The sequence below is a fragment of the Kogia breviceps genome, chromosome 15 (genome assembly GCF_026419965.1).
Source record: "Kogia breviceps isolate mKogBre1 chromosome 15, mKogBre1 haplotype 1, whole genome shotgun sequence".
NCBI lineage: Eukaryota > Metazoa > Chordata > Mammalia > Artiodactyla > Physeteridae > Kogia > Kogia breviceps.
This window is the reverse complement of record NC_081324.1, coordinates 57,140,646-57,164,296: the sequence shown is the minus strand read 5'-3', so window position 1 is coordinate 57,164,296 and position 23,651 is coordinate 57,140,646. Positions and strand designations below refer to the sequence as shown.

Genomic DNA, 23,651 nt, shown 5'->3' with positions numbered 1-23,651 from the left:
ATGATTCAATGACCAATTATAATGAAGGTGAAAGAAATGGTGAATTCAAGAATGGGGTTAAGGTTTCTGATATTGGTGATAAAGTGACTTCTGGTCCCTCAAGTTGAGAAGGACATAGAGGGTTTAGAGAGCAGGATGACTAGTTCAGTTTTGGAAAAATGAAATCTAGAAAGTTGGTAAATTTATCCAACCAGGGAAGAAGAGCCTGAGACACTACCATGGGGGAGATCAACATTTAAGTCGGAGAGAGTGAGAACGAGAGAGACAGAGAGAGAGGGAGATTATAAAAGCCAAGGGAGAGGACATTTCAGTGCAAGTGCTATTAGGCATGAGGACTAGAACATGTCCTCTGGCTTTAGCAATCAGGCAGGTGATAATTTGGAGAGGGGTGTTCACTTGGGGTGGCCGGGGAAGAAGCCGGGTAAAAGTGAATGAAGGAGGGAATTGAAATAAAGTGGGCATGACTGTCACAGACCACCCTTTCAAAGAGCTTAACTCAAAGAAAGGAAACGGCCCTCAGAACACACAAGGGAGGGTTTTAAAAAAAATAATAGATTATAGGGCCTTCCCTGGTGGCGCAGTGGTTGAGAGTCCGCCTGCCGATGCAGGGGACACGGGTTCGTGCCCCGGTCCGGGAAGATCCCACATGCCACGGAGCGGCTGGGCCCGTGAGCCATGGCCACTGAGCCTGCGCGTCCGGAGTCTGTGCTCCGCAACAGGAGAGGCCACAACAGTGAGAGGCCCGCGTACCGCAAAAAAAAAAAAAAAAAAAAAAAAATAATAATAATAATAGATTATATAAGCATTTTATACTGAAGAAATCCTCAGTAAAATGGAAGAAAGTTATATCTCATAGAAATGCTTATCAGTGGAGCATCGTCCAGGGAAAGATCCCTCTTCTACTGAGATGGGAAGAGGAGATCACTTGTGGCCACGGTGAGTCTGCAGAGCAGGCAGAAGGCAGAGGCCCGAGGGGTTCTCTATTCTCTCTAAACTGAGGGAAGACCTTTGCTGCATGAAGGTGGAGGCTGCTCGCTCTGGATCTGGGGTGGCAGGCACCTTCTCAGTTGTGGCACTTTCTCATGTGCTTCTCAGCTGCCTGGGGGCGGCGACACAAAGATTAGAAGAGTTGGGTTGACTGAGGGTTAGGGCTGTGCTAGGTAGATTTGGAGCGAGAGATGGGCAAGGGAGCTTAGTCGTGTTCAACGTCTTCATTCTATAAAGGGAGAGGATGAAGAACTTGTCCAAAATCAGAGCTCGGTGCTGGTAGAGTGGTGTCCAAGATTTAGAACTTCTGACCCTCTGTCTTTTCCGCTGCACGAACTGAAGTGTTTCTGTGCCGGCTGTTCTCTGCCGCATACTTGCCCTCAGGCACTAACTTTCAGGGTGGATTACTAGAACACGGTCACCAAGCATCTGGGGGAAGGCAAGGTTTGCTTTGCCTCTGACCTTGCTTTTGAGCATTACTGAGTCACTGGTTGCTCCACGCGGACACAGGCTGCTTGGATTTACATATTAGCATGTGGAAACCTTTCCTCTTTCTGCTGGTTTCCAGCAGACATCCAGGAAGCACAGGGTTAGTACAATAGGGAAGGAAACTGGATAAGAGACAAAGCCAGTGATTGTAGAGTCCCCCCACAACGGAGAACTTCTAAAATCTTTTCCTATTTTTCTCCAGTCACCACATCGTCTTTTCTGGTGCCAATTCCTTTCATTCCACTTTGAATATTTCCCCTTTGATTTTACTGTCTTCTTTGTTACAAGAAGAAATCGTCGTTACTGGGATTATGGCTTTTGTGGAACAGCAAGGGACTGGCTCCTTGCTGATACTGTCACACATATTTCGATCACCATCCTCTTGATCGGGGCTACTCGCTGAAAACGTATCATCGAACCTCTGATCCAATCATTTTCCGAATTGAATGTAGGCTCAGTCTTTCCCTTTTTCAGTGGTTATCAGGCTAAATCTGAAAAAGAAAAGGACCCACTACCAATTAGAATTACTCTTAAATATGGGGGATTCATATTTCAAGTACTTTACTTAAGCTTAATTACAATTATATAAATGACCTCAGATCACTATTAAAATCATTTCCACTCCAACAAATGAAAAGCATCCTTGAAGTTACAGATCCCAAATAATACGAATTAGGAATACTATAGAGACCTTTAAAAATAAGAAAATGACTATAGAAACAGGGCTGATAACACTGTTTAAAAGCTTACATTGGATTAACATTTTATTTTGTTGGACATCATTGCACATTCAGCAAATAACAATACAGGGTGCTCAGTTAAATTTGAGTTTCAGATAAACAACGAATAATTTTTAGTATAAATATGCACACTTACATATGTCAAGGCTCTGCCTCTCTGGGCCTCAGTTTCCTTAGCTGAAAAATAGAGGCATGGATAAGATGATCTAAGGCTTCTTTTGCCTTTGACATTCATGATTAAAATCAGAGTCCAAATCAAAAGGAACATTCTTATGTCATTTTCCCAGGTGTGTCCAGGAGTCTGGGGCCAGCTGGCTAGAAGGCAGCATTTCACGACAGGTAACCCCTTTAGTGTGGTAGAAATAACACTGGTGACACTGAACAGAAAGGGCTAGCTCTCCCTTCCGGTTACCTGCCATCATGAAATAGCTTGATAGTTGCAGGGAATCCTTAGTATCAGGTCAATTTTGAAATTAGATGGATTCCAAGTTTACTTGAAACCCATCTTTCCCCACCTTAGAGACACATTAGAATTCAAGAATGCCCGTGGTAACTTTTGGTTGCTTCTCTACCTGGAAACTAACAGGCTCCAGGAAGGAACTCAATAAATGTTTATTTAATAAATGAGGGAATGGTAGCTAACCAGGTACACTTAGGTTCACGCATCATTTCATGTGAGTCTATGGCACTGGATTAAAAGAATCTCTCTATTGTTCACCATTTTCTAAATATAAGGTTTAAATAATTTGCATGTATAGATTACCAAGAGATTTTTGCCCCAGTAGGAGATTCGGGATGCTTTAAATGAAATTCATCATGCTGATACAGATGTTAGACCAGATAAATATTATATTTAGAGGATGTGTATTGAATCCATCTTAGCCTTGCTTTTCCTTATTCTCTTGGCCACCATTGCAGTGCACTGTAACTATGAAACAAGTATATAAGCTAAATGCACACGGAAGGCAGAATATGATCATATCAAAGGAAAGGCATTTGTGGATTACCTTCGCTGTGCCAGGCACTATGCATAAACGGAATTATCATTAAAAAGTCACAGCAATTCAATGACGAGGCAAATTTTCATCTATCTACTGTTTTGCTTGGGAGAGATTTTTTTCATGCCTTTAATTCACACAAATGGTAGCAGAATTGACCTTCAGACCTAGGTTGATAAAATTTCTAACCCCATACTATTTTCATTGTCTGAAAGTAAAAGCAACGTTAGACAAAAGGGCATCTCTGTCAAATGGAGTTGGTTAAAGGCGTGGAAGAAACCCCAGGAACTACAGACATCAAATGGAAGACAGAGGATCATGGTTTTTTAACAGAACCAAACAAAAGGTCACTTTTGCTTGGTCCATCCCAGCAATGAGATCCTTTTGTCAATTGTCAGACACCTCACCTCTACTTTCTAACTTCATTTGTTTTATTTGGTTTGTTGAGGGGAGTACAGAGAGGGTAGCCTTGTCAGGGAGTCAGAGGATTCCAGCATCCACAGGGCCACTTGGTACCTGTATCATCCTGGACTAGTCATTTAGCTTCCGAGTCTTGTTTTCTCCATTTCTAAAATATCAACTCGGGCTTCCCTGGTGGCGCAGTGGTTAAGAATCCACCTGCCAATGCAGTGAGACATGGGTTCAAACCCTGGTCCGGGAAGATCCCACGTGCCACGGAGCAACCAAGCCCGTGCGCCACAACTGCTGAAGCCCGCAGGCCTAGAGCCCGTGCTCTGCAACAAGAGAAGCCACCACAAGGGGAAGCCTGTGTACCGCAACGAAGAGTGGTACTCGCTAAAACTAGAGAAAGCCCGTGCAGCAGTGAAGACCCAACGCAACCAAAACTTAATAAATTAATAAAGAAAAAAGAAATATTGACTCTCCCAATCCAATGAATGCTCGCCCAAAAGCATTTTTACATGCAGGGGACCCACGTGAAATATACATGTGAATGTTAATTTCATAGCACTGTACAAAAATCATAATGACCACCTCAACTAAAGGCTACTGAGATGAATATTTGTTTTCCTAAGACTGCAAATATAAGAGAAAAAAGGACTTAGGATGCATGATGGAGTCTAGAGATCATTTGGATTCTAGTTCAGTCTGGCTGCTGTGGTGACTATAATGATTTTGGATATACTTGATTACTGTCCTTTCTCCTCCACAGGGGAATAAATCATTTTATGAGTCTTGATTGCGTTTAATACCTCGACAATAAAAATGAGAACTTTCACATGAAGCGTTGATTTACTTGTGACTAGAGCTATAGCAATTTGGACCAAGTTACTGAATTTGATAGCAGAAGAAATATAAGCATCCAGCAGTGGGTTGTTTCAAGTGAAAACAACTGAGCTGCTTCCAGAAACATTTGGCACGTGATCTGTGTGGGGATAAAATAATAGCAAAGGTAAAAATGAGCAAATGACAAGCCAGTTATCAATGGACGCCCTGTGGAGTCACAAAAGCTGAAAGAGAGATATCCGGCTGTGATTTCAGGGTCATAATTCCTTCTTGTGACTGCATGCAAATTAAGGAAGAGTTGGCTAGATGTGACCATATCAAGGAATTTATGAGTCAGCATCAATAAATAAAAATGCTGACTAGGAGACTAAATAATTGCTTCTATTTCCTGTCTAACTGCCTATTCTTAAAGTTATGTCAGAATTATAAATAATGAAATCTGAACAGTATGCATGCATGCCCATGAGCTGGATTGGAAGTTCAAAATAAAGCCAGCATTCCACATGAAGATTTTTTAAGATAAGTTATCAGATATCGCCCATTCCATGGACCTTTATCTATTAAAGAAGATATCATAATCTCCCTCTTGTCAGCAGAGAAAAATCAAAGAATTATTTTTAGCTGAAATCTCAGGTACCAGAATATTTTCAGCTTCCAGAGATTGCCAGGACGTTGTAAGGTACATTTGGAAATTTTTGTCTCTGGGGAATAGAGGATTGTTTGGGGCCAGAAACAAATGTGTCTCCTCATGAATTTCAAACATTTTGCAGTTTGCTTCCCCTAAAATACAGATGTGATAAAGGCCTTTCCCTTTGAAATATGAGAAACAAACTTTGGCAAAAAGATTTTTTTTTAAGGAATATTGGAAATGAAGTGAAACTTACATTGTGTCTTAGCCATTATTACGGTTCTTACTACTGTCACAGTCATGATGATGACTGTCTCTTCTAAAACATTACCAGGACCCTACCTAGTATTTAATTGTGAGCTTATTAATCTATTGCGGGTGACTTTATCTGCAGCTACAATTTGCTCCATCTTTTTTTTTTTCAGCAACTGACCCCTTCTTTCTGGTATCGTGAGACTATTTTACCTCTTCCACACCAAATTCTCCAGCCTCCTCCCCCTCCATGACTAAACTATAATTTCCTTGAGAGCAGGAGTATGTCTGTCTTGCTCATGGCTATGTCCTCCATCCCTTATGCATAGAAGGTGCTCAATGTGCATTTGTGAAGTGAATGACTGAATTGAAGCAGGAGCCTCTTTTCTTTTTTTTTAAAATTGAAGTATAGTTGATTTACAATGTTGTGTTAGTTTCTGGTGTACAGCAAAGTGATCCAGTAACAAGTAAATATATATTCTTTTTCATATTCTTTTCCATTGTGATTTATCACAGGATGTTGAATATAGTTCCCTGTGCTATACAGTAGGACCTTGTTGTTTATCTATTTTATATGTAGTAGTTTGTATCTGCTAGTCCCAAGATCCTAATTTACCCCTCCCCCACCCTTCTCCTTTGGTAACCGTAAGTTTTTCTTTATGTTTGAGAGTCTGTTTCTGTTTTGTAAATAAGTTCATTTGTATCATATTTTAGATTCCACATATAAGTGATATCATATGGTATTTGTCTTTCTCTTTCTGACTTACTTCACTTAGTATGATAATCTCTAGTTCCATCCATGTTGCTGCAAATGGCATTATTTCATTCTTTTTTATGGCTGAGTAATATTCCAGTGTGTGTGTGTGTGTGTGTGTGTGTGTGTGTGTGTGTGTGTGTGTGTGACATCTTCTTTATCCATTCCTCTGTGGATGGACATTTAGGTTGTTCCCATGTCTTGGCTATTGTGAATAGTGCTGCTATGAACATAGGGGTGCATGTATCTTTTGAATTATAGTTTTGTCTAGATATACTTCCAAGAATGGGATTGCTGGATAATATGGCAATTTGAATTTTAGTTTCTTGAGGAACCTCCACACTGTTTTCCATAGTGGCTGCACCAATTTACACTCCCACCAACAGTGTAGGTGGGTTCCCTCTCCCAGTTGGAAATTTTTATTTCAGTTTTTCACTGAGTTACTAAGGTGAACGTGAAGTCCTTATGACTGAGAAAACAATTGACCAATGTACTTTTTTTTTTTGTACCTAAAAGGAAACTATAACTTTAGCTCACCAGAACTAAGGATAAATACTTTGCAGTTTTTTTGAAATGTTTTAATAATATTTGGCATCATGATAATTTTGATAACTTAAAACATTAAATTCTAAAGCAAACTGATGACTTGATTCTATATGTGATCCATAAACTAGACAGCTCACTAAACATCAAAAATAATATTACACATAGTTTACATATTTTAGGCTTATAATGGCAACATGATAGAAGACCAGTTTCTAAAAGTAGTGGGAAAATAATCATAAACAGTTTGGGTCACCGAAAAAGGAATTTGATATAAGTAGAATTTGGTAGATATTTCTTTCTAGTATTATTAATAGGAGATTTTGTGTGAATTGCAGTTGCAAATTAGAAAAGTGTCATTCTTTTGGAGTGCAATAGTTCAGACAGCCCAGAGTGTCATGTGTCCAGACACTGTCACGGAGTTGGAGAAGGGTAATTGACAAGCATCAGCCCATATGTTGGATGAAGAGCTGTACCACACATCGAAAGTGTTCACCTTTTTTTAAAAAAAAGGTGAAGAGAAGACCAATTTCAGCTTCAGTAACAAGCTAGCTCAAGGAGAATAAAATAGTTTTAATGGTAATATAAGAACATGTGTTTCACTTTAGCAGATGAAATATTCTTTGCTCAAGGACAAAAGTCAAATCTTAAGGTTTGCTCTCCAGAAATGAAGAAAACTCTCAAGTGTAGATCAGTGCTCTACTCTGTTGTAAATCAAGTAGCTGAGCGTTGCAACTGACACAAGGTAAAGAGAAGAAGAAAAAATGGCAACCAAAATTTTTCTGAGGTTTTAGGAATGTCGGCCTGTAAGAAGATAACAACATTCTCTGACAATGGGGAAGATGACAGCAGGGGAGAGAAGGAGTCTTGCCCATGATATTCTAAAATTTAAAAGATACAAAACATCCTCCTAGAGATGTTTTAGCATAACACAAGTCACAGAATTGGAAGAAGGACCAGTATTGGTATTGAAGCATATAAAAAAGGTTAGGAAATAAATGATGAAAGTACAGCTCCATAATAGCTAAATTCAAAAACGCCATGCGTGGGCTTCCCTGGTGGCGCAGTGGTTGAGAGTCCGCCTGCCGATGCAGGGGGCAGGGGACACGGGTTCGTGCCCCGGTCTGGGAAGATCCCACATGCCGCGGAGCGGCTGGGCCCGTGAGCCATGGCCGCTGAGCCTGCACGTCCGGAGCTTGTGCTCTGCAACGGGAGAGGCCACAACAGTGAGAGGCCCGCATACTGAAGAAAAAAAAAAAAAAAAATGCCATGGGTAACCCTGGATCCTGAACCAGGAAAAAAAAAAAAAAAAACGCTGTAATGGACCTTATTGGTGAAATCTTGGATATGGGCTGTGGATTAGATAATAGTGTATCAATGTTAAATGCTTGATTTCATCATAGTACTGTGGTTATGGAAGAGATTGTCCTCATTTTTAAGAACACACACTGACAGATTTAGGGAAAGGGGGCATAATATCTGTAACTTACTCTTACAAATTGGTTCAGAAAAAAAAGTGTGTGAGAGTGTGTGTGTGTGTGTGTGTGTGTGTGTGTGTGTACATAGAGACTGAGAGGGGGAAAGAGAGGGGGAAGAGTAAGAGAGAGAGGGAGCCAGTGAGCAAATGATTAAACAAATGGGGGTAAAATGTTAACAAGTGGTAAATCTGGATAAAGGTAAACTGAATATAGGAATTCTTCTTACTATATTCTTTCAAAATAAGAAGTTACAAAATAAAAAAAGATAGATCAAAAAAATTCCCATATAATTAGAAACAAAATAACATTTATCACACTTGGGTTATTAAATAACATGAGTTAAAAAAGGAAGTCATAAACAAACCTAAGAAATACATAGAACTGAATATAAATAAAACTACACGGAAGAATACATTGGGAAGGGGAAAGCAGTCCCGAGGAAGAAATGTATAGCTCTTTAAAATAAATGTATCAGGGCTTCCCTGGTGGCGCAGTGGTTAAGAATCTGCCTGCCAATGCAGGGGACACGGGTTCAAGCCCTGGTCCGGGAAGATCCCACATGCCGCGGCGCGACTTGGCCCGTGAGCCACAACTACTGAGCCTGCGCGTCTGGAGCCTGTGCTCCGCAACAAGAGAGGCCGCGACAGTGAGAGGCCCGTGCACTGCGATGAAGAGTGGCCCCCACTTGCCACAACTAGAGAAAGCCCTTGCACAGAAACGAAGACCCAACACAGCCAAAAATAAATGAATAAATAAATAAAAATTAAAAGTAAAATAAATGTATCAGAAAACAAGCAAGCTTATCACCAAACCAGCAATGAGTTTACCAATTTTTTTCCTTCTGGTTCTCCAACCACTTGGCTCTAGATGCAGGGGCAGTCATGCAAGTTCCCCTACCTTCGGGTTGAGGATAGAAAAAGGGCGCCCCAGTAAGGCAGAAGGTGCCAGGGAGTCACAAGAGGAAGAAGCCCAGGAAAGCAACAGCCATAAAGCTGTTTACAAATCCTAGGCTCACCTTCGAGCTGCACATATGTGGATTTGATCCTAATCAGCACATTAAAGACTTTGAGAACTGAACCAACAGATTGCTGCCTAGGTTCTACACTGGCCAGTGCCTGAAAATACTTGAGACACATCCAAATAGCATGCAAATATACCAAGCAAGAGCCCACAGAATGTATGTTAAAACCTGTGACCAGAACTTAGCCTAGCTGATTGTCTGCTAAAATTTAAAGAAAAAGAAATCAATATTTTTCCATAGGACTTCACATGGCCCAGAGTCTTGTAATATAATATTTAAAATACCTAATACTCAATCTAAAATTACTCCATATGAAAAGCCCCAGGAAATCTCAACTGACTTTTGAAAAGACAATCAACAGAAAGTAACAGTGAGATGACAAAGATGTTGGAATTAAATAACAAAACTTAGAGGCAGCTTTTGTTAAACTTCTCCAACAAGCAATTATGAACACTCTTAAATCAAAAATAGAAAGTCTCAGAAAAGAAAGAGAAAACTAAAAGAACAAGAAAATGGAAATTTTAGAACTGAAATAGACAACTGAGATGAAAAATCTCACTGAATGGGCTGAACAGCAGACTGGAGATGACAAAAGGACAAATCAGTTAACTTGATGATAGATAACAGAAATTATTCAGTCTGAACAAGAGGGAAAGAAATATTTTTTAAAATGAAAAATACTATAATCCTAAGAGAAATTTTTTAAAAATCCAATGTCTATGTCATTGGAGTCTCAGAAGAAAAGGAGAAAGAATGTGATGCTGAAAAAGAATGTGAAGAAATAATGGCTGAAAATTTCCCCAAATTAGAGAAATATATAAACCTACAGATTCAAGAAGCTCAGTAAATCCCAAATAGGATAATCTTAATAAAATGCATTCCCAGAAATATAACTAAAATGCTGAAAGCTAAAAACAAGGAAAAAATCTTGAAAGTAACCAAAGAAAAATAATTACCTATACAGGAAACCTTTTTATTTTGAAATAATATATATACAGAAGAGTTATCAAAACTATACAGTTTTCCTCTAAACCCTTCACCCAGCTCCCTCTAATGTTAACCCAAGAGAACCATGAGAGGATCCTCTGGATGACCAGTTTCCAGAGGAGGAGGAGCAAAGGCTATCTTGGCATGGTCTGATGCCCAGGGTAGACCAGATGCCCCACCAAGTTCAAACCCACAGGGGAAGGATCCCTTCATTCAGCCAACTCTATCCTTATGCAGCAGTTCTTCCCCAAGTGCAAGGCAAAGCTTGTCCTGGTGCTCCTTACCTTGGAAGATGTTCAGAACTTTTTTGATTCAACCCTCCCTCCTGAAAGGGAGCTGCTAGCCTAGGTTCTCTCACTCTTCAGAGATCAGATGTGACAGAGAAGTCCCAGGGGCAGTTCCTGAGGACACCCTGTTCTTCTCTTCCTCCCCCAGAACTTCACTCCACCAAGGGACTTCCCTGGCCCAGCACAACCAAAATGGTCAACAGGAAATATCCATAGCAAGGGCTCGATTCAATCTTGTATCTACAAAGCCAGAAAACAGAAGTGAATTACCTAGTAAGCAGACCCACCTTCCAATAAGCTGATTTCTGAAGATACAGGACTATAGCAAAGTGCTTTTTCCCCTTTTCTACTAAAGAAATCTCGATTTTTTTTGTCTCTTAGTTTTTTTTTTTTGTCTCTTAGTTTTATTGCTATTAATTAAGAGATTATACAGTGGCTCAAATGCAAGCTTGATATAATTGCAACTCTTAGAATAATGTTTTATAACTGTAGATTATTTAAATGTGAGTCTTATCAATTAATTGCTTCTATTTGTAGGTAGTATAATTACAATATTTTTGTTCTTAGCAAGACCCCTAAAATCATTCAGAAACACAGCAATAATGATTTTTTATCTTTCTTCTAAAATAAATTTGAGCTTTTTCTCTTTTGGTTTCATTGCTATTATTTAAGTGATTATACAGTAACTCCAGTAAAAACTTCATGGGATCATAATTCTTAGAATAATGTTCCATAAATGTATATTCTAGAAATGTGAATCTCATTAGTAATTTGCTTTTTTAACATTTTATTTTTATTGATGCCATTTAACAAGTTTTTTCTCTTGACCCAGAAACAGAGCAATATTTTGTCTCTCTGCTAATTTACCATTTTCCCTCATTTCGTTTCAAAGCTGCTGTTGTCATACAGTTGCTCATGTGGAAGTTTGACCAGAATCATATTATAATACTTCTTAGGAGAGTGTGATAAATGTATTTTATTCAAAAGTAAATTTCATGAGTAAATTGTTAACTTTTATTTCTAGATAGTGAAAGATAGTATTTCAGTTGATGGTGTCGAAAATGTTCCCCATAACCTGAACTATGGGAAAAGTTTTATACGAGCAGTCGTACCATTGGAGGTATTTGAAATTCAAAGACCACATCTGCATTCCAAGGGCTGCATTTACCCTAGTTATGAGACTAATATGCTTACCTAAGTAAATGTTAGTTTAAAAGAAAAGCCCTCTGATGGCTCTCACTATGCATAGCATAAAATCCACAGCCCTCACTATGGACCACAGAGCCCCAGATGTGCTGAGCTCCACCCTTCCACTGACCCATCTCATGCGCACTGGGCTCCGGTCACTGTCCTCCCACAGAGCCTCAAGTTACCAAGCCCCTCCCACCCTTTCGTTCATGCTATTCTCCCTCTTCCTGAATGCTACCCGCAACCCCAAAGATGCCTGTCTTCCCTCCTCCTTCTGGTCTCAAAGGTACATCTCTGGAGAAGCTTTCACAGATTTCTCAGTCAGTATGAGTTCCTCTTTACCGTAACACTCTGGGATGTGTAACTTTTCATTAGTAGCATGATCACAGTGTGCAATTGTATAATTATTTATGTGATTATATTTGAATGTGTGTATCCACACCTCTGTGTCATCAGGGATTAGATCTATTTCTTGTTCATTTACTGTGTCCAGTGTTTTGAGAGCAGCAAGGGGAGGGTGCTCCTGGCATTTGTTGGGATATATTTCCTTGTGCAGGTGTTTTAGGTTTGGCTGCAATAACAAAGCATAAAACACAGTCTTCCAGTGCCTAACAAAGCAAGCATTTCTTTCTCACTCATGGGTTTGTGGATGAGCTGTTGCCTGCCTGGGCTTGGCTGGGCTTGGGTTTCAGGTCAGCTTCATTCTCTGAGGCCTGCTTGTCATTTGAGGGCCCAGACAGAAGAGGCAGTGGCAACCTGGGCCCGGTCCCCTCACGGCGGACCGCACAAGCCCTGGCGGGAGAGGGGAACACAGGCTGCTTCTCAAAGCCTCTGTTCAGAACTCACGCACCCTCTTGTCTGCCCATCTTCCACTGGTCAGAGGGCCCAAGATCAGTGTGATGGAGAAATCAACTCCACCCAAACGATCTAATGTTACCAATGTCCCTTGGCAGCTGCTTCACAGCCACTCTCTAGACCCTGGAACCCCAGACTCCTGCCACAGGCCCCATATTCCAGGCCTCACAATCCTAACAAGCAGGCTCCAATGAGGAGGAGGCTCAGGTGGGGACAGGTGCTCCCAGCAGAGCTGTCGGCCTGAGAGTCCCACGTACACTGACAGCATTCCTGGCAGGGGGGCGGGGCAAGAAGACTTCCTTCAACGGCCTCAGGTCTGTGTATTTCAGAAAGGTTCTGACCCGCCCCCCCCATCAACCCCACAGTGTGTCCTTATAACTCCCCATGGTATTGAGTTCCGGGCTGTCACGTATCTGTACGCCCATATTTATTGAGGGCCTAATGAATGCTGGGCGGCGCCCGGGTAAGGCTGCTGGGTTAAGGGTGAAGTGCCAGGTCTGGGTCAGGCCCTTCCTTTGTAGTTTTCCATCCCACAGAGTGTCCCTTTTCATTTAGACTCATCCCATGATTCCCATGAAGTAAGGGACAGCCAGGCAGAGACCAAGTGACTAGCACATAAAGCAAACAAAAAGGAGGATTAATTGATGCAAAACCAAGACGTCATGGAACCTGTCACTTGAGAAATGCATTCTAGTGCTTGAGAACTCTTCGAAACTATTTTTATTTATTTATTTATTTATTTATTTGCGGTACGCGGGCCTCTGACTGCTGTGGCCTCTCCCGTTGCCGAGCACAGGCTCCGGACGCGCAGGCTCAGCGGCCATGCCTCACGGGCCCAGCCGCTCTGCGGCATGTGGGATCCTCCCGGACCGGGGCACGAACCCGTGCGCCCTGCAACGCCAGGCGGGCTCTCAACCACTGCGCCACCAGGGAAGCCCCGAAACTATTTTAATTGGATCGAATTAGTCAAATCCTGAGAAGACTTTACCTAGCCATATGCAAAAAGACAGTCTTTACACAGTAGACAGATAAATATATGCAGAATGAGTGTATAAACCTACACAATTAAGTGGTATGGGAGAAGGGGGGTGCATCAGACACACTGCTAAATGAAGTGACAGCTTTAGTGCTTGAGAACATAACCCTATGATATAGTACTATTACTATCCCCCTATAAAAACACAGACAAGATTGACATGTAACCTTAAAAGCTATGTAAGAATAACCAGGCCCAGCATGGCATCAGAAGGAACATGGCCACCTAGGTGTCAAGTGTGGGCCTGAACTCTGGTGGTTCCGGTTCTGCCCCTGCCACTTAAACCCGCTATCCACAGAGAGTTGGCAGGTCATTTAACACCATCAGGCTAGTATTAGAGCTAAGCACTTAACTGAGCATATTCCATTTAATCCTCACAATTCCCTGCTCTTATCAGAGAACAAGAGTGAGGTTTAGAGAAGTTAAATAATGTACCCTGTATATGAGCTGGATATGTCTGACTCTAGAACTGGTCTATTCTACCCTGCTTCATTCAATAGACCCACTAACCCCCATGCTTTTGTGAACATCAAAAAGGATGTGTATAAAAAGCACCTTGCGAAATATTGAAACCAACGTCAATTAGTACTACAAAATCACCTCGTACCGTACAGAATTTCTCTGGAATTTAACACAATCACAATATAATTTCTTTAACGTTTATGTACCTTATGTACCTGTTAACAAGCATTATCTTCTGTAATCATCACACATGCCCACGTGGACGGTCCTGCACTAATTTTTAGATTAAATTACGAATGTTCTGGCGAAACGCTGTTAAAGCAAGTGTGATAAAGCCCCCAAGCGACTCTGCGAGCCTTGGGGGCCGTCCAGCTTCTTGTGTGCAGGCGAGCAGAAAACGCGGGAGCAGGAGGGACCTCCCAGGTCCGTCACCGCGTTAGAGGGGACGCGACGATGCTTCCACAGTAGTGGAATCATTACTTTGCTGAACAGGGATGTAGGAAACAGTCCTGAGTCATCCGAGTTCTCGGGGGGGGGAGCTGCAAATGAAACCGAGCCCAGGTGCTCCACTGCCAGGGTTAAGCTACAGCCTCCAGCCCCCCTGACTTTTCCTTGCGAGTTTCCGGGGATATGCGGGAACGTGGGCGCGCCCCTGGCTGGATCCAGAGCTTTAGGGGTGATCCCTTTCTCATGCGGGACTGGGGTCGCCCCTTACATTCCAAATGAAACGTGTCACTTTTTGCGTTTGTTCTGCAAATGTTTACTGAGCGCCTACCACTTCCCCATATACAAAAATGTGGCACCGGTACCAGCTAAGACCCAACGCCCGCAAGCGCGCGTCTCGCTGTCGCCGGTGTGCGCGGAGGGGAGGGTGTCCGGGTCGCCCGTCCTGGAGTCGCGGGAGAGCCCCGCAGACACAGCGCCCGGCCTGCGCGCGCCCGAAGGCGGCACTGCCCACGCACATGCACACGCACGGGAGCGCCGAGCTCCCGCGTCCTCGGGGCTGTGCCGGCGCCGGGCGCGGGCGGGAGCTCGAGAGTCCGAGCGGGAAGCGGGAGCTGCAGGCGGGGCGGGTGCCCGCGAGCGGCGCTCGTGCATTCGCTCCACCGCTCCCGAAGCCCCGCCCCCGCCCCGCCCCCCGCTTCTCCCGCGCGCGGGCTCCGCGCGCTCCAAGTCGCGCGCGTGCGCAGGCCAGGGCCCTCCGGGGGCGGCCCCGTAGACTCCAACGAAAGCGTCGCAAGGTCCCAGATTAACCCTTTCCCGGCTCACCCATTTAGAGGCCCAGTCGGGTTCCGTGCCTGCGCAAGCCGGCGGCGCGCCTTCCCCCTCGCCCGCACCGCGCATGCACGGGAAGGGGGGGGTGCTGGTGGGGGTGTTCACGGCCGGCTAGACATTCTGTGCTCGTGCAGGAGGAGGGCTCCTACCATCAGGGACGTGCACGATTCCCCACCCCGCCCCCTCCCCAAACTCCAAAAAAAAAAAAAAATCCAAAACACACTGCCACCCACCGTGCCCCCGCGCCCCGCGTCCATCCCGTCCCCGGCCTGCGTGCAGTGAGCGCGGGGAACCCACGGCAAGTGTCTGTGGCTGTGCCAGGCTGCAGGTAAGCGCGGGCCGGGGGTGCGGAAGGGGCCCGGGCCGGCCGCGAGGCGGGCGCGGGGGCGCGGGGGAGGCCGGAGGCTGGCGCGGCGGGGCTGCCCGGAAGAAGCGCGTTCTCGCCGCGCTCTGGGGCACCAGTCAGCTCCAGGATGTGCGGGCGGCCCCGGCGGCGCGGCGCGAGCGGGGCCGGGCGAGGGGCCTGGGCGCTCCGGGGACCGCGCAGGCCGGCGAGCGGGCTCGGGCAGCGGCCGGGCGGCAGCAGTGGCGGCCCAGCGCGCGCGCTCGCCGAGCCTCGGCGGCGGAGTTCATGGCCGCCCCCGCTCGCACCGCCGCAGTGCACCGCGGTGGGGGTGGGGACGGCCCGGAACCAGGCGCCGAGCGCGGCCAGCCGGGCGCCGCCCCTCCGCTCCGTGGGCTCCGCCGCGCCGCCCCCAGCCGCCCTCGGAGGAGGGGGCCGGGACCCTGGCGCTCGCACTCCCGGGAGCGCCCTCGGAGCTCGGGAAGCCGGCCGCGCGCCGCCCCCGCCCCCGGCCGCGGGAGGGCGGGGGAGGGCCCGGCGCGAGCCGGCCGGGGAGTGCGCGGGGCGCGAGCTCCGGGCTCGCGGGCGGAGCGGGGCGCGGCGCGGCGCGGGGCTGCGGAGCCGGGCCTCACGCCCGCTCCCGCTCCCCGCCGCCGGGGCCGCCGTGGGTCCTCCCTCCCGCGCTCGGAACCGCGACCCCAGTCCGCGCCGAAAAGCCGGATTCTAAAAGGGAAAGCGGCTTTGGCACCTTCCGGCTCCCCGGGCGGGAGCTTTTGTTCGGGAAGCAGTGCAAACGACTTGATCCCGTCTCCCACCTCCTGGGTAGAAAGAGATGGGAGCGAGGCTTGGAGAGGCTCTGGAGGCTCCCTGGGTCTTCCGCTTCGTTCCCTGCTTCCTCCGCATCCCGAAGTTGCCAGCTTTCGACCGGGAAGTGGTGCCGCCGCCATTGTCGCGGCGGCCCCGGGGTCGGGGAGGTGGCCGCCGCCGGGCTTATGTAAGTTCGGCTTTAAAGGAGTTCGCTCCGGCCCTGCTCGGCGGTTTGGAGAAGCGTAATAAAGGGGCAGCTTCGTTCTGAAGGTGTGGTTGGTCTTCATCTTTTCCTCCACCTACAGGGATACTGGCCACGGGTATCTTCCAGTTTGACTCACCTGAATTTAGGATCTCAACAGAAAAAAAATGGTCGAGACCTGGAGAGAGAGTGGGGGCCAAAGAACACACTGACCAGAAAAGGAAAAAAAAAAAAAATCCAGCACACTCCTATGTACACCACTCCTGGGCCTGGTCCATGCGCTTTTATCCCACAAGCCCTAGGGAGAGCGACTGGCAACTGTAGGAAGTGACCCGGCAGGAAGGTTTCTCCTGGCTGCGTTCCCTTGGGGGTGACCGCAGGCTGGGGTGCATTCAGGGAACAGGCAGAGTAGGAAGCATCCTTAGAAAATTCTGCTCAACCCTCACACTTGGCAGATAAGAAAACAGCCTGGCACTTTAGGCAGCTTAACGGTGTTTTCGCTTTTCCGTAGAGGGAGCTTTGGAGGGTGTTCAGGACTCTGGTCCTACCACACTCAAGTTTGTGTGGTCACCATTCAGTAGAGGAGACTTTATGTTTTTCAGGATGTTAGGAGTCCCTCTGGTAAAAGTTAAAACTCGCAAAAATCTAGAATCCTTTGAATTTCCCTGTAGGGATAGAGGCAGGAACACCTGGATTTCTCAAATACAAGCTTCAAGACCAGAGTAGCTTAAGTAATGTATGTTACATCACACACAAATGTGGATAGAAGAAAGCAGCTACTGTTTCCTCTCCTCCGATGTTAAATGTTGGGTGTATGTACCTCTCTAACTTTATATTTATTAAAAGTATATATACTTTTACGTTTATATGAGCCTAGAGAAAAATGTGGAAGGCTGTGTATCCAGCAGGAAATGGTAGGAGTAGGGGGCATTTACTGGATTTTACTCTATCTGTGCCACAATCAACATCCTTATAAATACAGACACGGGCTTTGTGAGGGGAAATCCCTCAGTGGTTCTCCAACCCATCCTTCTCATTCCTGGCACACACCCCCTCCAGGCTGCAAGTGCTCCAGCCCTTACCTTTTCTCCTTTGTATCTGTTCAGAGCTGGACCTGATGCTGCCAGCCACCCTCCTCTCTGTTCCCAACCTGAAAATAGGTACAGGTGCCAATGGCAAGACAAAAAAGGAAAGTTTCTTTTTAAAAATCAATTCTTGAGGGAGGAGGTGAGTGAAAAAAAAAAAAATCAATTCTTGAGAACATTCTTGTTTAGAATTTGGGATAGGGGAAGAGCCTACCTTACTCTTGTATGTCCTTTTCTCTTGTAGGACTGGCGTGCCCCTGATCAGAGTTATTCTGGTCCGAAGAATTTGGTGTTTAAAGCATTAAGATAATAGCCTGAGTTGTTCATGGTAACTATGACTTTGGATATTAAGTACTGAAAGTATTGTTTGGTGTTAGCTTTAAAATGTTTCTCTCTCAGTTATGTGTTAGCATTCTTTAGGGGACATATGTATTTTCCTCATATTTATACTTTGTTGAATAAAAGAAAAAAAACCAATGTTTTTGAAAAGAAACGTAACAGGACACATTATTTTAAAAAGATCACTTTTAACACACGGCAGATGTCTTCCACGCCAGTTCTAGATTTCTTTTGCTTGTAAAACACTCACAGCATTTGTCAAGTGCATCCAACTTGATGACACTTTGATCTGGATGGCAGATAGATCGGCATCCAGAGGGGCTGAAGCCTCTCGTCACTGTCTTCCCAAATGTCATCTGATTCTCTGAGGGTCATGTTAAACCTTGACCCTTGTTCACAAGTGGCCCAAAACTGGTGTGGAAAAGCTAGAAGACAACACTGAATGGAATGTTCTGGCAATGATATCCCTCTCTGGTTCTGCAGCAGCGATTTGTCTCTTCCGTCAAGGAAGCAGAACACTGAGAGCTGCTAGTTATTTTACTGAATCTTCCTCTGTGTGAAATTTTACTGAATCTTCCTCTGCGTGAAATTAGAGTAGATGCAGCAGATGGCACTGGTGGATGCTTGCTGGAGACCTGTTTTTTAAACCTTGAAGTTGAGTTATTTGTCATTATTACCCGTAGTTGTCAGGAAGCACGGGTTTGGGGGCTAGAGTGCCTGGATTTGAGCCCCGATACTCCACTAAATACCTAGAATATTGGAGAGGTTCCTCAATTCATCTATAAAGTGGGGGCAGTAATACCTATCTCTCAAGGCCATCTGATCATTGCATTTGTGAAGACGTGGAAAGAAAAGCACGTAGCACAATGGCAGGCAGGTATTATGTGCTCGGTAGAAGTTGCTGTTATTATGAGTAGGCAAACACGGAGTACAGTGAAGATAAGTAGAAGGAACAATATGGAAACCCCTAAGTTGGGATCCGTCTTTACTCATATTCTTGAACCACTCCTGACGTTGACTTTCTGAAATTGTTAGGGACTGGAAATTGATCAGAAAATGAGAATCTCCCTGTATTTTCTGTATGGAAAAGTATTGTGCATAATTACCGAAGTATTTTTTTAAACATTTTTTGTAGGAGTTTTTCATCAGTATGTCTGAAACCATTAAATACAATGACGATGATCATAAAACTCTGTTTCTGAAAACCCTAAACGAGCAGCGCCTGGAAGGAGAATTTTGCGATATCGCGATTGTGGTGGAGGATGTCAAGTTCAGGGCGCACAGGTGTGTCCTTGCTGCCTGCAGCACCTACTTTAAAAAGCTTTTCAAGAAGCTTGAGGTCGATAGCTCTTCAGTAATAGAAATAGATTTTCTCCGCTCTGATATATTTGAAGAGGTCCTGAATTACATGTACACGGCAAAGATTTCTGTGAAAAAAGAAGATGTTAACTTAATGATGTCATCGGGTCAGATTCTCGGTATCCGATTTTTGGATAAACTCTGTTCTCAGAAGCGGGATGTGTCCAGTCCCGACGAAAATAACGGCCAGTCCAAAAGCAAGTACTGCCTCAAGATCAATCGCCCCATTGGAGATGCTGCTGACACTCAGGATGATGACGTGGAGGAAATCGGAGACCAAGATGACAGTCCCTCGGATGACACGGTAGAAGGCACCCCCCCAAGTCAGGAGGACGGCAAGTCACCCACGACGACGCTCAGGGTCCAGGAAGCGATCCTGAAGGAGCTGGGGAGTGAGGAGGTGCGGAAAGTCAATTGCTATGGCCAGGAAGTCGAATCCATGGAGACCCCCGAGTCCAAGGATCTGGGATCCCAGACCCCTCAAGCCTTAACATTTAACGATGGGATGAGTGAAGTGAAGGATGAACAGACCCCAGGCTGGACCACAGCTGCCAGCGACATGAAGTTTGAGTACCTGCTGTACGGCCACCACCGGGAGCAGATCGCCTGCCAGGCCTGCGGGAAGACGTTTTCGGACGAAGGCAGGCTGAGAAAGCACGAGAAGCTGCACACGGCCGACCGGCCCTTTGTCTGCGAGATGTGTACCAAGGGCTTCACCACCCAGGCCCACCTGAAGGAGCACCTGAAGATCCACACAGGCTACAAGCCCTACAGCTGCGAGGTGTGCGGCAAGTCGTTCATCCGCGCCCCGGACTTGAAGAAGCACGAGCGGGTCCACAGCAACGAGCGGCCCTTCGCCTGCCACATGTGCGACAAGGCCTTCAAACACAAGTCCCACCTCAAGGACCACGAGCGCAGGCATCGGGGCGAGAAGCCCTTCGTGTGCGGTTCCTGCACCAAGGCCTTCGCCAAGGCGTCGGATCTGAAACGGCACGAGAACAATATGCACAGCGAGCGGAAGCAGGTCACCCCCAGCGCCATGCAGAGCGAGACGGAGCAGCTGCAGGCGGCGGCCATGGCCGCGGAGGCCGAGCAGCAGCTGGAGACCATCGCCTGCAGCTAGAGGCGGGGGACCGGGATGCCCGGGGCAGGGATGCTCCGTCAGCATCCTGCATCCTGACCCATGAACGCCAGCCGCTGCATTTCGGTGGAAACTTACGGAGCATTGTACTCGCTGGACTTAAGGCAGTGCTTGGTTGGGTGTTTTGAAAACTTTTCAAGGAAATACCGTTCCTTGGTTCTGACCAAACAGTTTCACTGTCCCGTCTGGTGTCTAGTATTAATGTTGCCAGTAAGCGCCCGCACCCCCGGCCCCACTTTTTTATGATTTCTGATTTTAATTTTGAGAACTCTTGTGTCCAGTTCAGAAGTGAGAGACTTCTGTCCCTTTTTTAAGTTCCTCTCTCCGCTTGCTGCACCGGGGAGTGCACTGCACAGAGTGATAAATGAATGAATTGATTTCCTGATCATCACTGTTCTATGTGACTTAAGGTTACAACAGCATTTTTTAGAACTTTGGTAAAAGTACCTTGTGTCGACACAGAAAATACGGGTGGGTGGTTGACCAAGAACCCTGCGTATACAGATGTGAAAACAAGTTCTGGAAATGCAAAATGGTCTCACATTTATATACTTGATTTGTTAATTTTCTATCACTGTTTTTCATGAATTTTGTGGACAAATAATGGTTGCTTTGCTGAAGGGTTTCTTCATCCCTTCTGATTGCCCATAGCTGCCCCCAAAAGGTTTCATCACACGTCCCGAAGGCATGTTGGTGGTCTGAGGGCTGAGTTTTTTCATTCCTCTTATTCCGGGCATTGCTACTCTGCAGCCGACGGGGTTTGTGGGATGGCCCAGTGATGAGAGGGTTAGAAAAAGGAGTAAAGGAATCTGGCTGTCAGAGACAAGGCTTGCACGTTTGCAACAATTCCAAGATTTCCTAGATCAAAGAAATTCCTAATTTATTTTGAAATTGGATTTTTGTTTAGGATCAAAATTAGGACAAGAACAGGTATGCCTCTTCGGATACATTTGTGGAACTTAAAAGAGTGTCATCAAGCTTTTGGGCTTTTTGTAGCACGTGATTTATCCATAAAGGAGATAGAGTGTCCTTCCTTAAATCAATACGTTTAAGATTTTTTAAGTGTGTAAATAGTACAGAAGCGTTGGTCTTATGTATCTCAAGTACAAGTAGACAGCTGCACTTTTTTTGCACATTGGATTAAAGTTACTTCCATCAGCAACAAACATCCGTCTGTTTTTAACCAGTATTAAAGATTGTCAGACCAAATGTTTATGTTTTTGAAGTATATCTCATCACTGGTTACACTTTTAAGTGGAAGTTGACTGCCTTTTCATAGCTGTAAATGGAATAAGTGCTGTTCCAATTCTGGTGTATGAAACTTCTTTTTAAACATTCTTTAGGAATATATTGAAATACCATCAGTAGTTTGAATTATGTTCTGTAATAAAGTATGAATTATTTTAGAATGTACCATTTTCCAAAAATGTCAATTTTTAAAATGTATTTTTGGTTGCTAGGATTTTTTTTAAAAGGTATATTAAAGTAACTTCATTTCCTAGCTTGTTGCATTAACACCTGTAATTATAATTGTGAGAGAAATTTTATTTTTTAAATTGGTGTACATGTTATGCCCAAGATTGTAGGATGAAGATGCTACCTTTTAAAGAAACTTATTTATTGGTAAATGTTTAATTTAGTTTAAAACTAATTTAATTTTTTTTCTTAAAAGTTGATTATTTTCCCCTAAAAGTAGTCCTGTCACTGTGTTTATATACTATTAGTAGAAAGGGAACCGATTGCTGTTCCTAGACTGTTTTAACCAAAGCAAAGGAAAAATAATTTAACATCTTGTGGATAGCTACTTCAGCAAATCATTTTTGGGGCCTTCGTTTTTGTATATAAAAGAAAATATACTTCTGTCATTCCTGTTTTCATTTTTTCTTAGCAACCTGTCACATACCCAGGTTTCTACTAAAGTGCATTTTCTATACTGTCTTCGTCCTGGTTTTACAGAATTGCAAGTTCACCGTGTGGCATTAACCCTCATTGAAACCACCTAAGCATGGTGGTACCCCAAAAAGAAAGCTTAATATTCAGCACTTTATTTGCATCATGTAAATATGTGTCATTTGTCCTATTTTGCATGAGAAATATATTTGTGTTGTAATTTCTGCCACCGGTGCTGGGTTCATCTGTGCATGTGTCCCTTGTGTTCTGGGCAGCAGCAGGGTCATGACGTGGCAGCTGTCCTGTCTCCTGGTCATTAAGCCTGCCTCTCCCCACCCAGTTGGCTTTAGTGTCCCCTGGGTGATGAAGCCCTCGTGTCCAGCAGTTCAAGGGTACCTCCCATCACAGCGAGGTAATTCTGAAACATGCTTACACTGAATCTGCCTTGTGAGAGCAAAGGAAATTCCAGTGTCAACGTTACCACATTTTCATTATACAAAAACCACCTACCTTTTTTCTCTTTGTCCAAAGAGAATGTCTACAAACTTGATTTAACTTTTTATGCCAACTTGCACGGCGTTAGCAGTGATTGAGGAAGGGAATTTTAGGAAGTCTAAAATTTAGGTTATCTGCCTGCTAATTAACTTGATCACAAATTTAGAATTTTTAGATATCACAGAGGTCACCGTCAAGTCGAGGCTGATACTAACAAATTCCTCCTGTTGTGTTGGGGGAAAAAACTGTGATGAGAGAGTGAGGCAGGTTGATACAGTTTGCAATTTAATGGATTATGTCCTGTAAGGTTTTCTGTAACTTAGTCGTTGGGAGCCTGGAATTCATTTTCCGGAGTAATGCTGTTAGTGGTGATTAGTTCCCAGGGCAGATGTAAAAGCCCTTTGTGTAAGTGGAATTGAACTTGTCTGATAAGGGTTCTAGTCTGGAGTTCTGAGTTAGTTAAAGAGAAAGAGAGGGGCTTCCCTGGTGGCGCAGTGGTTGAGAATCCGCCTGCCGATGCAGGGGACACGGGTTCGTGCCCCGGTCCGGGAAGATCCCACATGCCGCGGAGCGGCTGGGCCTGCGCGTCCGGAGCCTGTGCTCCGCAACAGGAGAGGCCACAACAGTGAGAGGCCCGCGTACCGCAACAAAAAAAAAAAGAGGGAGAACAACTCTCACACTTCTGTCTGCCCTTTATCTTGAACATCTGCCTGCCTTTCTCCTTTACCCAGCACGCCACCCCTACCAAATGTATGGGAGGCTAAT

The 23,651-nt window shown here is 45.0% G+C and overlaps 1 protein-coding gene and 1 long non-coding RNA gene across 4 annotated transcripts; one reads left to right on the top strand and one right to left on the bottom strand.

Annotated features, from left to right (window-relative positions):
* Window positions 1-769: 769 nt before the first annotated feature.
* LOC131742700 (uncharacterized) lies at window positions 770-15,629 on the bottom strand. The gene is made up of 3 exons (XR_010837069.1): window positions 15,220-15,629; window positions 2,353-2,393; window positions 770-1,967 (listed from the first exon to the last, which is right to left on the bottom strand). It is a non-coding gene; the product is annotated as an uncharacterized lncRNA (long non-coding RNA).
* On the top strand, window positions 15,172-22,366 carry ZBTB14 (zinc finger and BTB domain containing 14). 3 transcript variants are annotated; one of them, XM_067015953.1, is made up of 4 exons: window positions 15,172-15,553; window positions 17,684-17,804; window positions 17,907-17,990; window positions 19,137-22,366. In XM_067015953.1, exons 3-4 carry the CDS (start codon window positions 17,988-17,990, stop codon window positions 20,481-20,483), a joined length of 1,350 nt encoding a protein of 449 aa, XP_066872054.1. In that variant the 5' UTR covers window positions 15,172-15,553; window positions 17,684-17,804; window positions 17,907-17,987; the 3' UTR covers window positions 20,484-22,366. The 3 variants fall into 3 exon arrangements, with proteins under 3 accessions (XP_066872054.1, XP_058896826.1, XP_066872055.1); XM_067015954.1 differs by lacking the exon at window positions 15,172-15,553 and adding an exon at window positions 16,166-16,645; XM_059040843.2 differs by lacking the exon at window positions 17,684-17,804.
* Window positions 22,367-23,651: the final 1,285 nt, after the last annotated feature.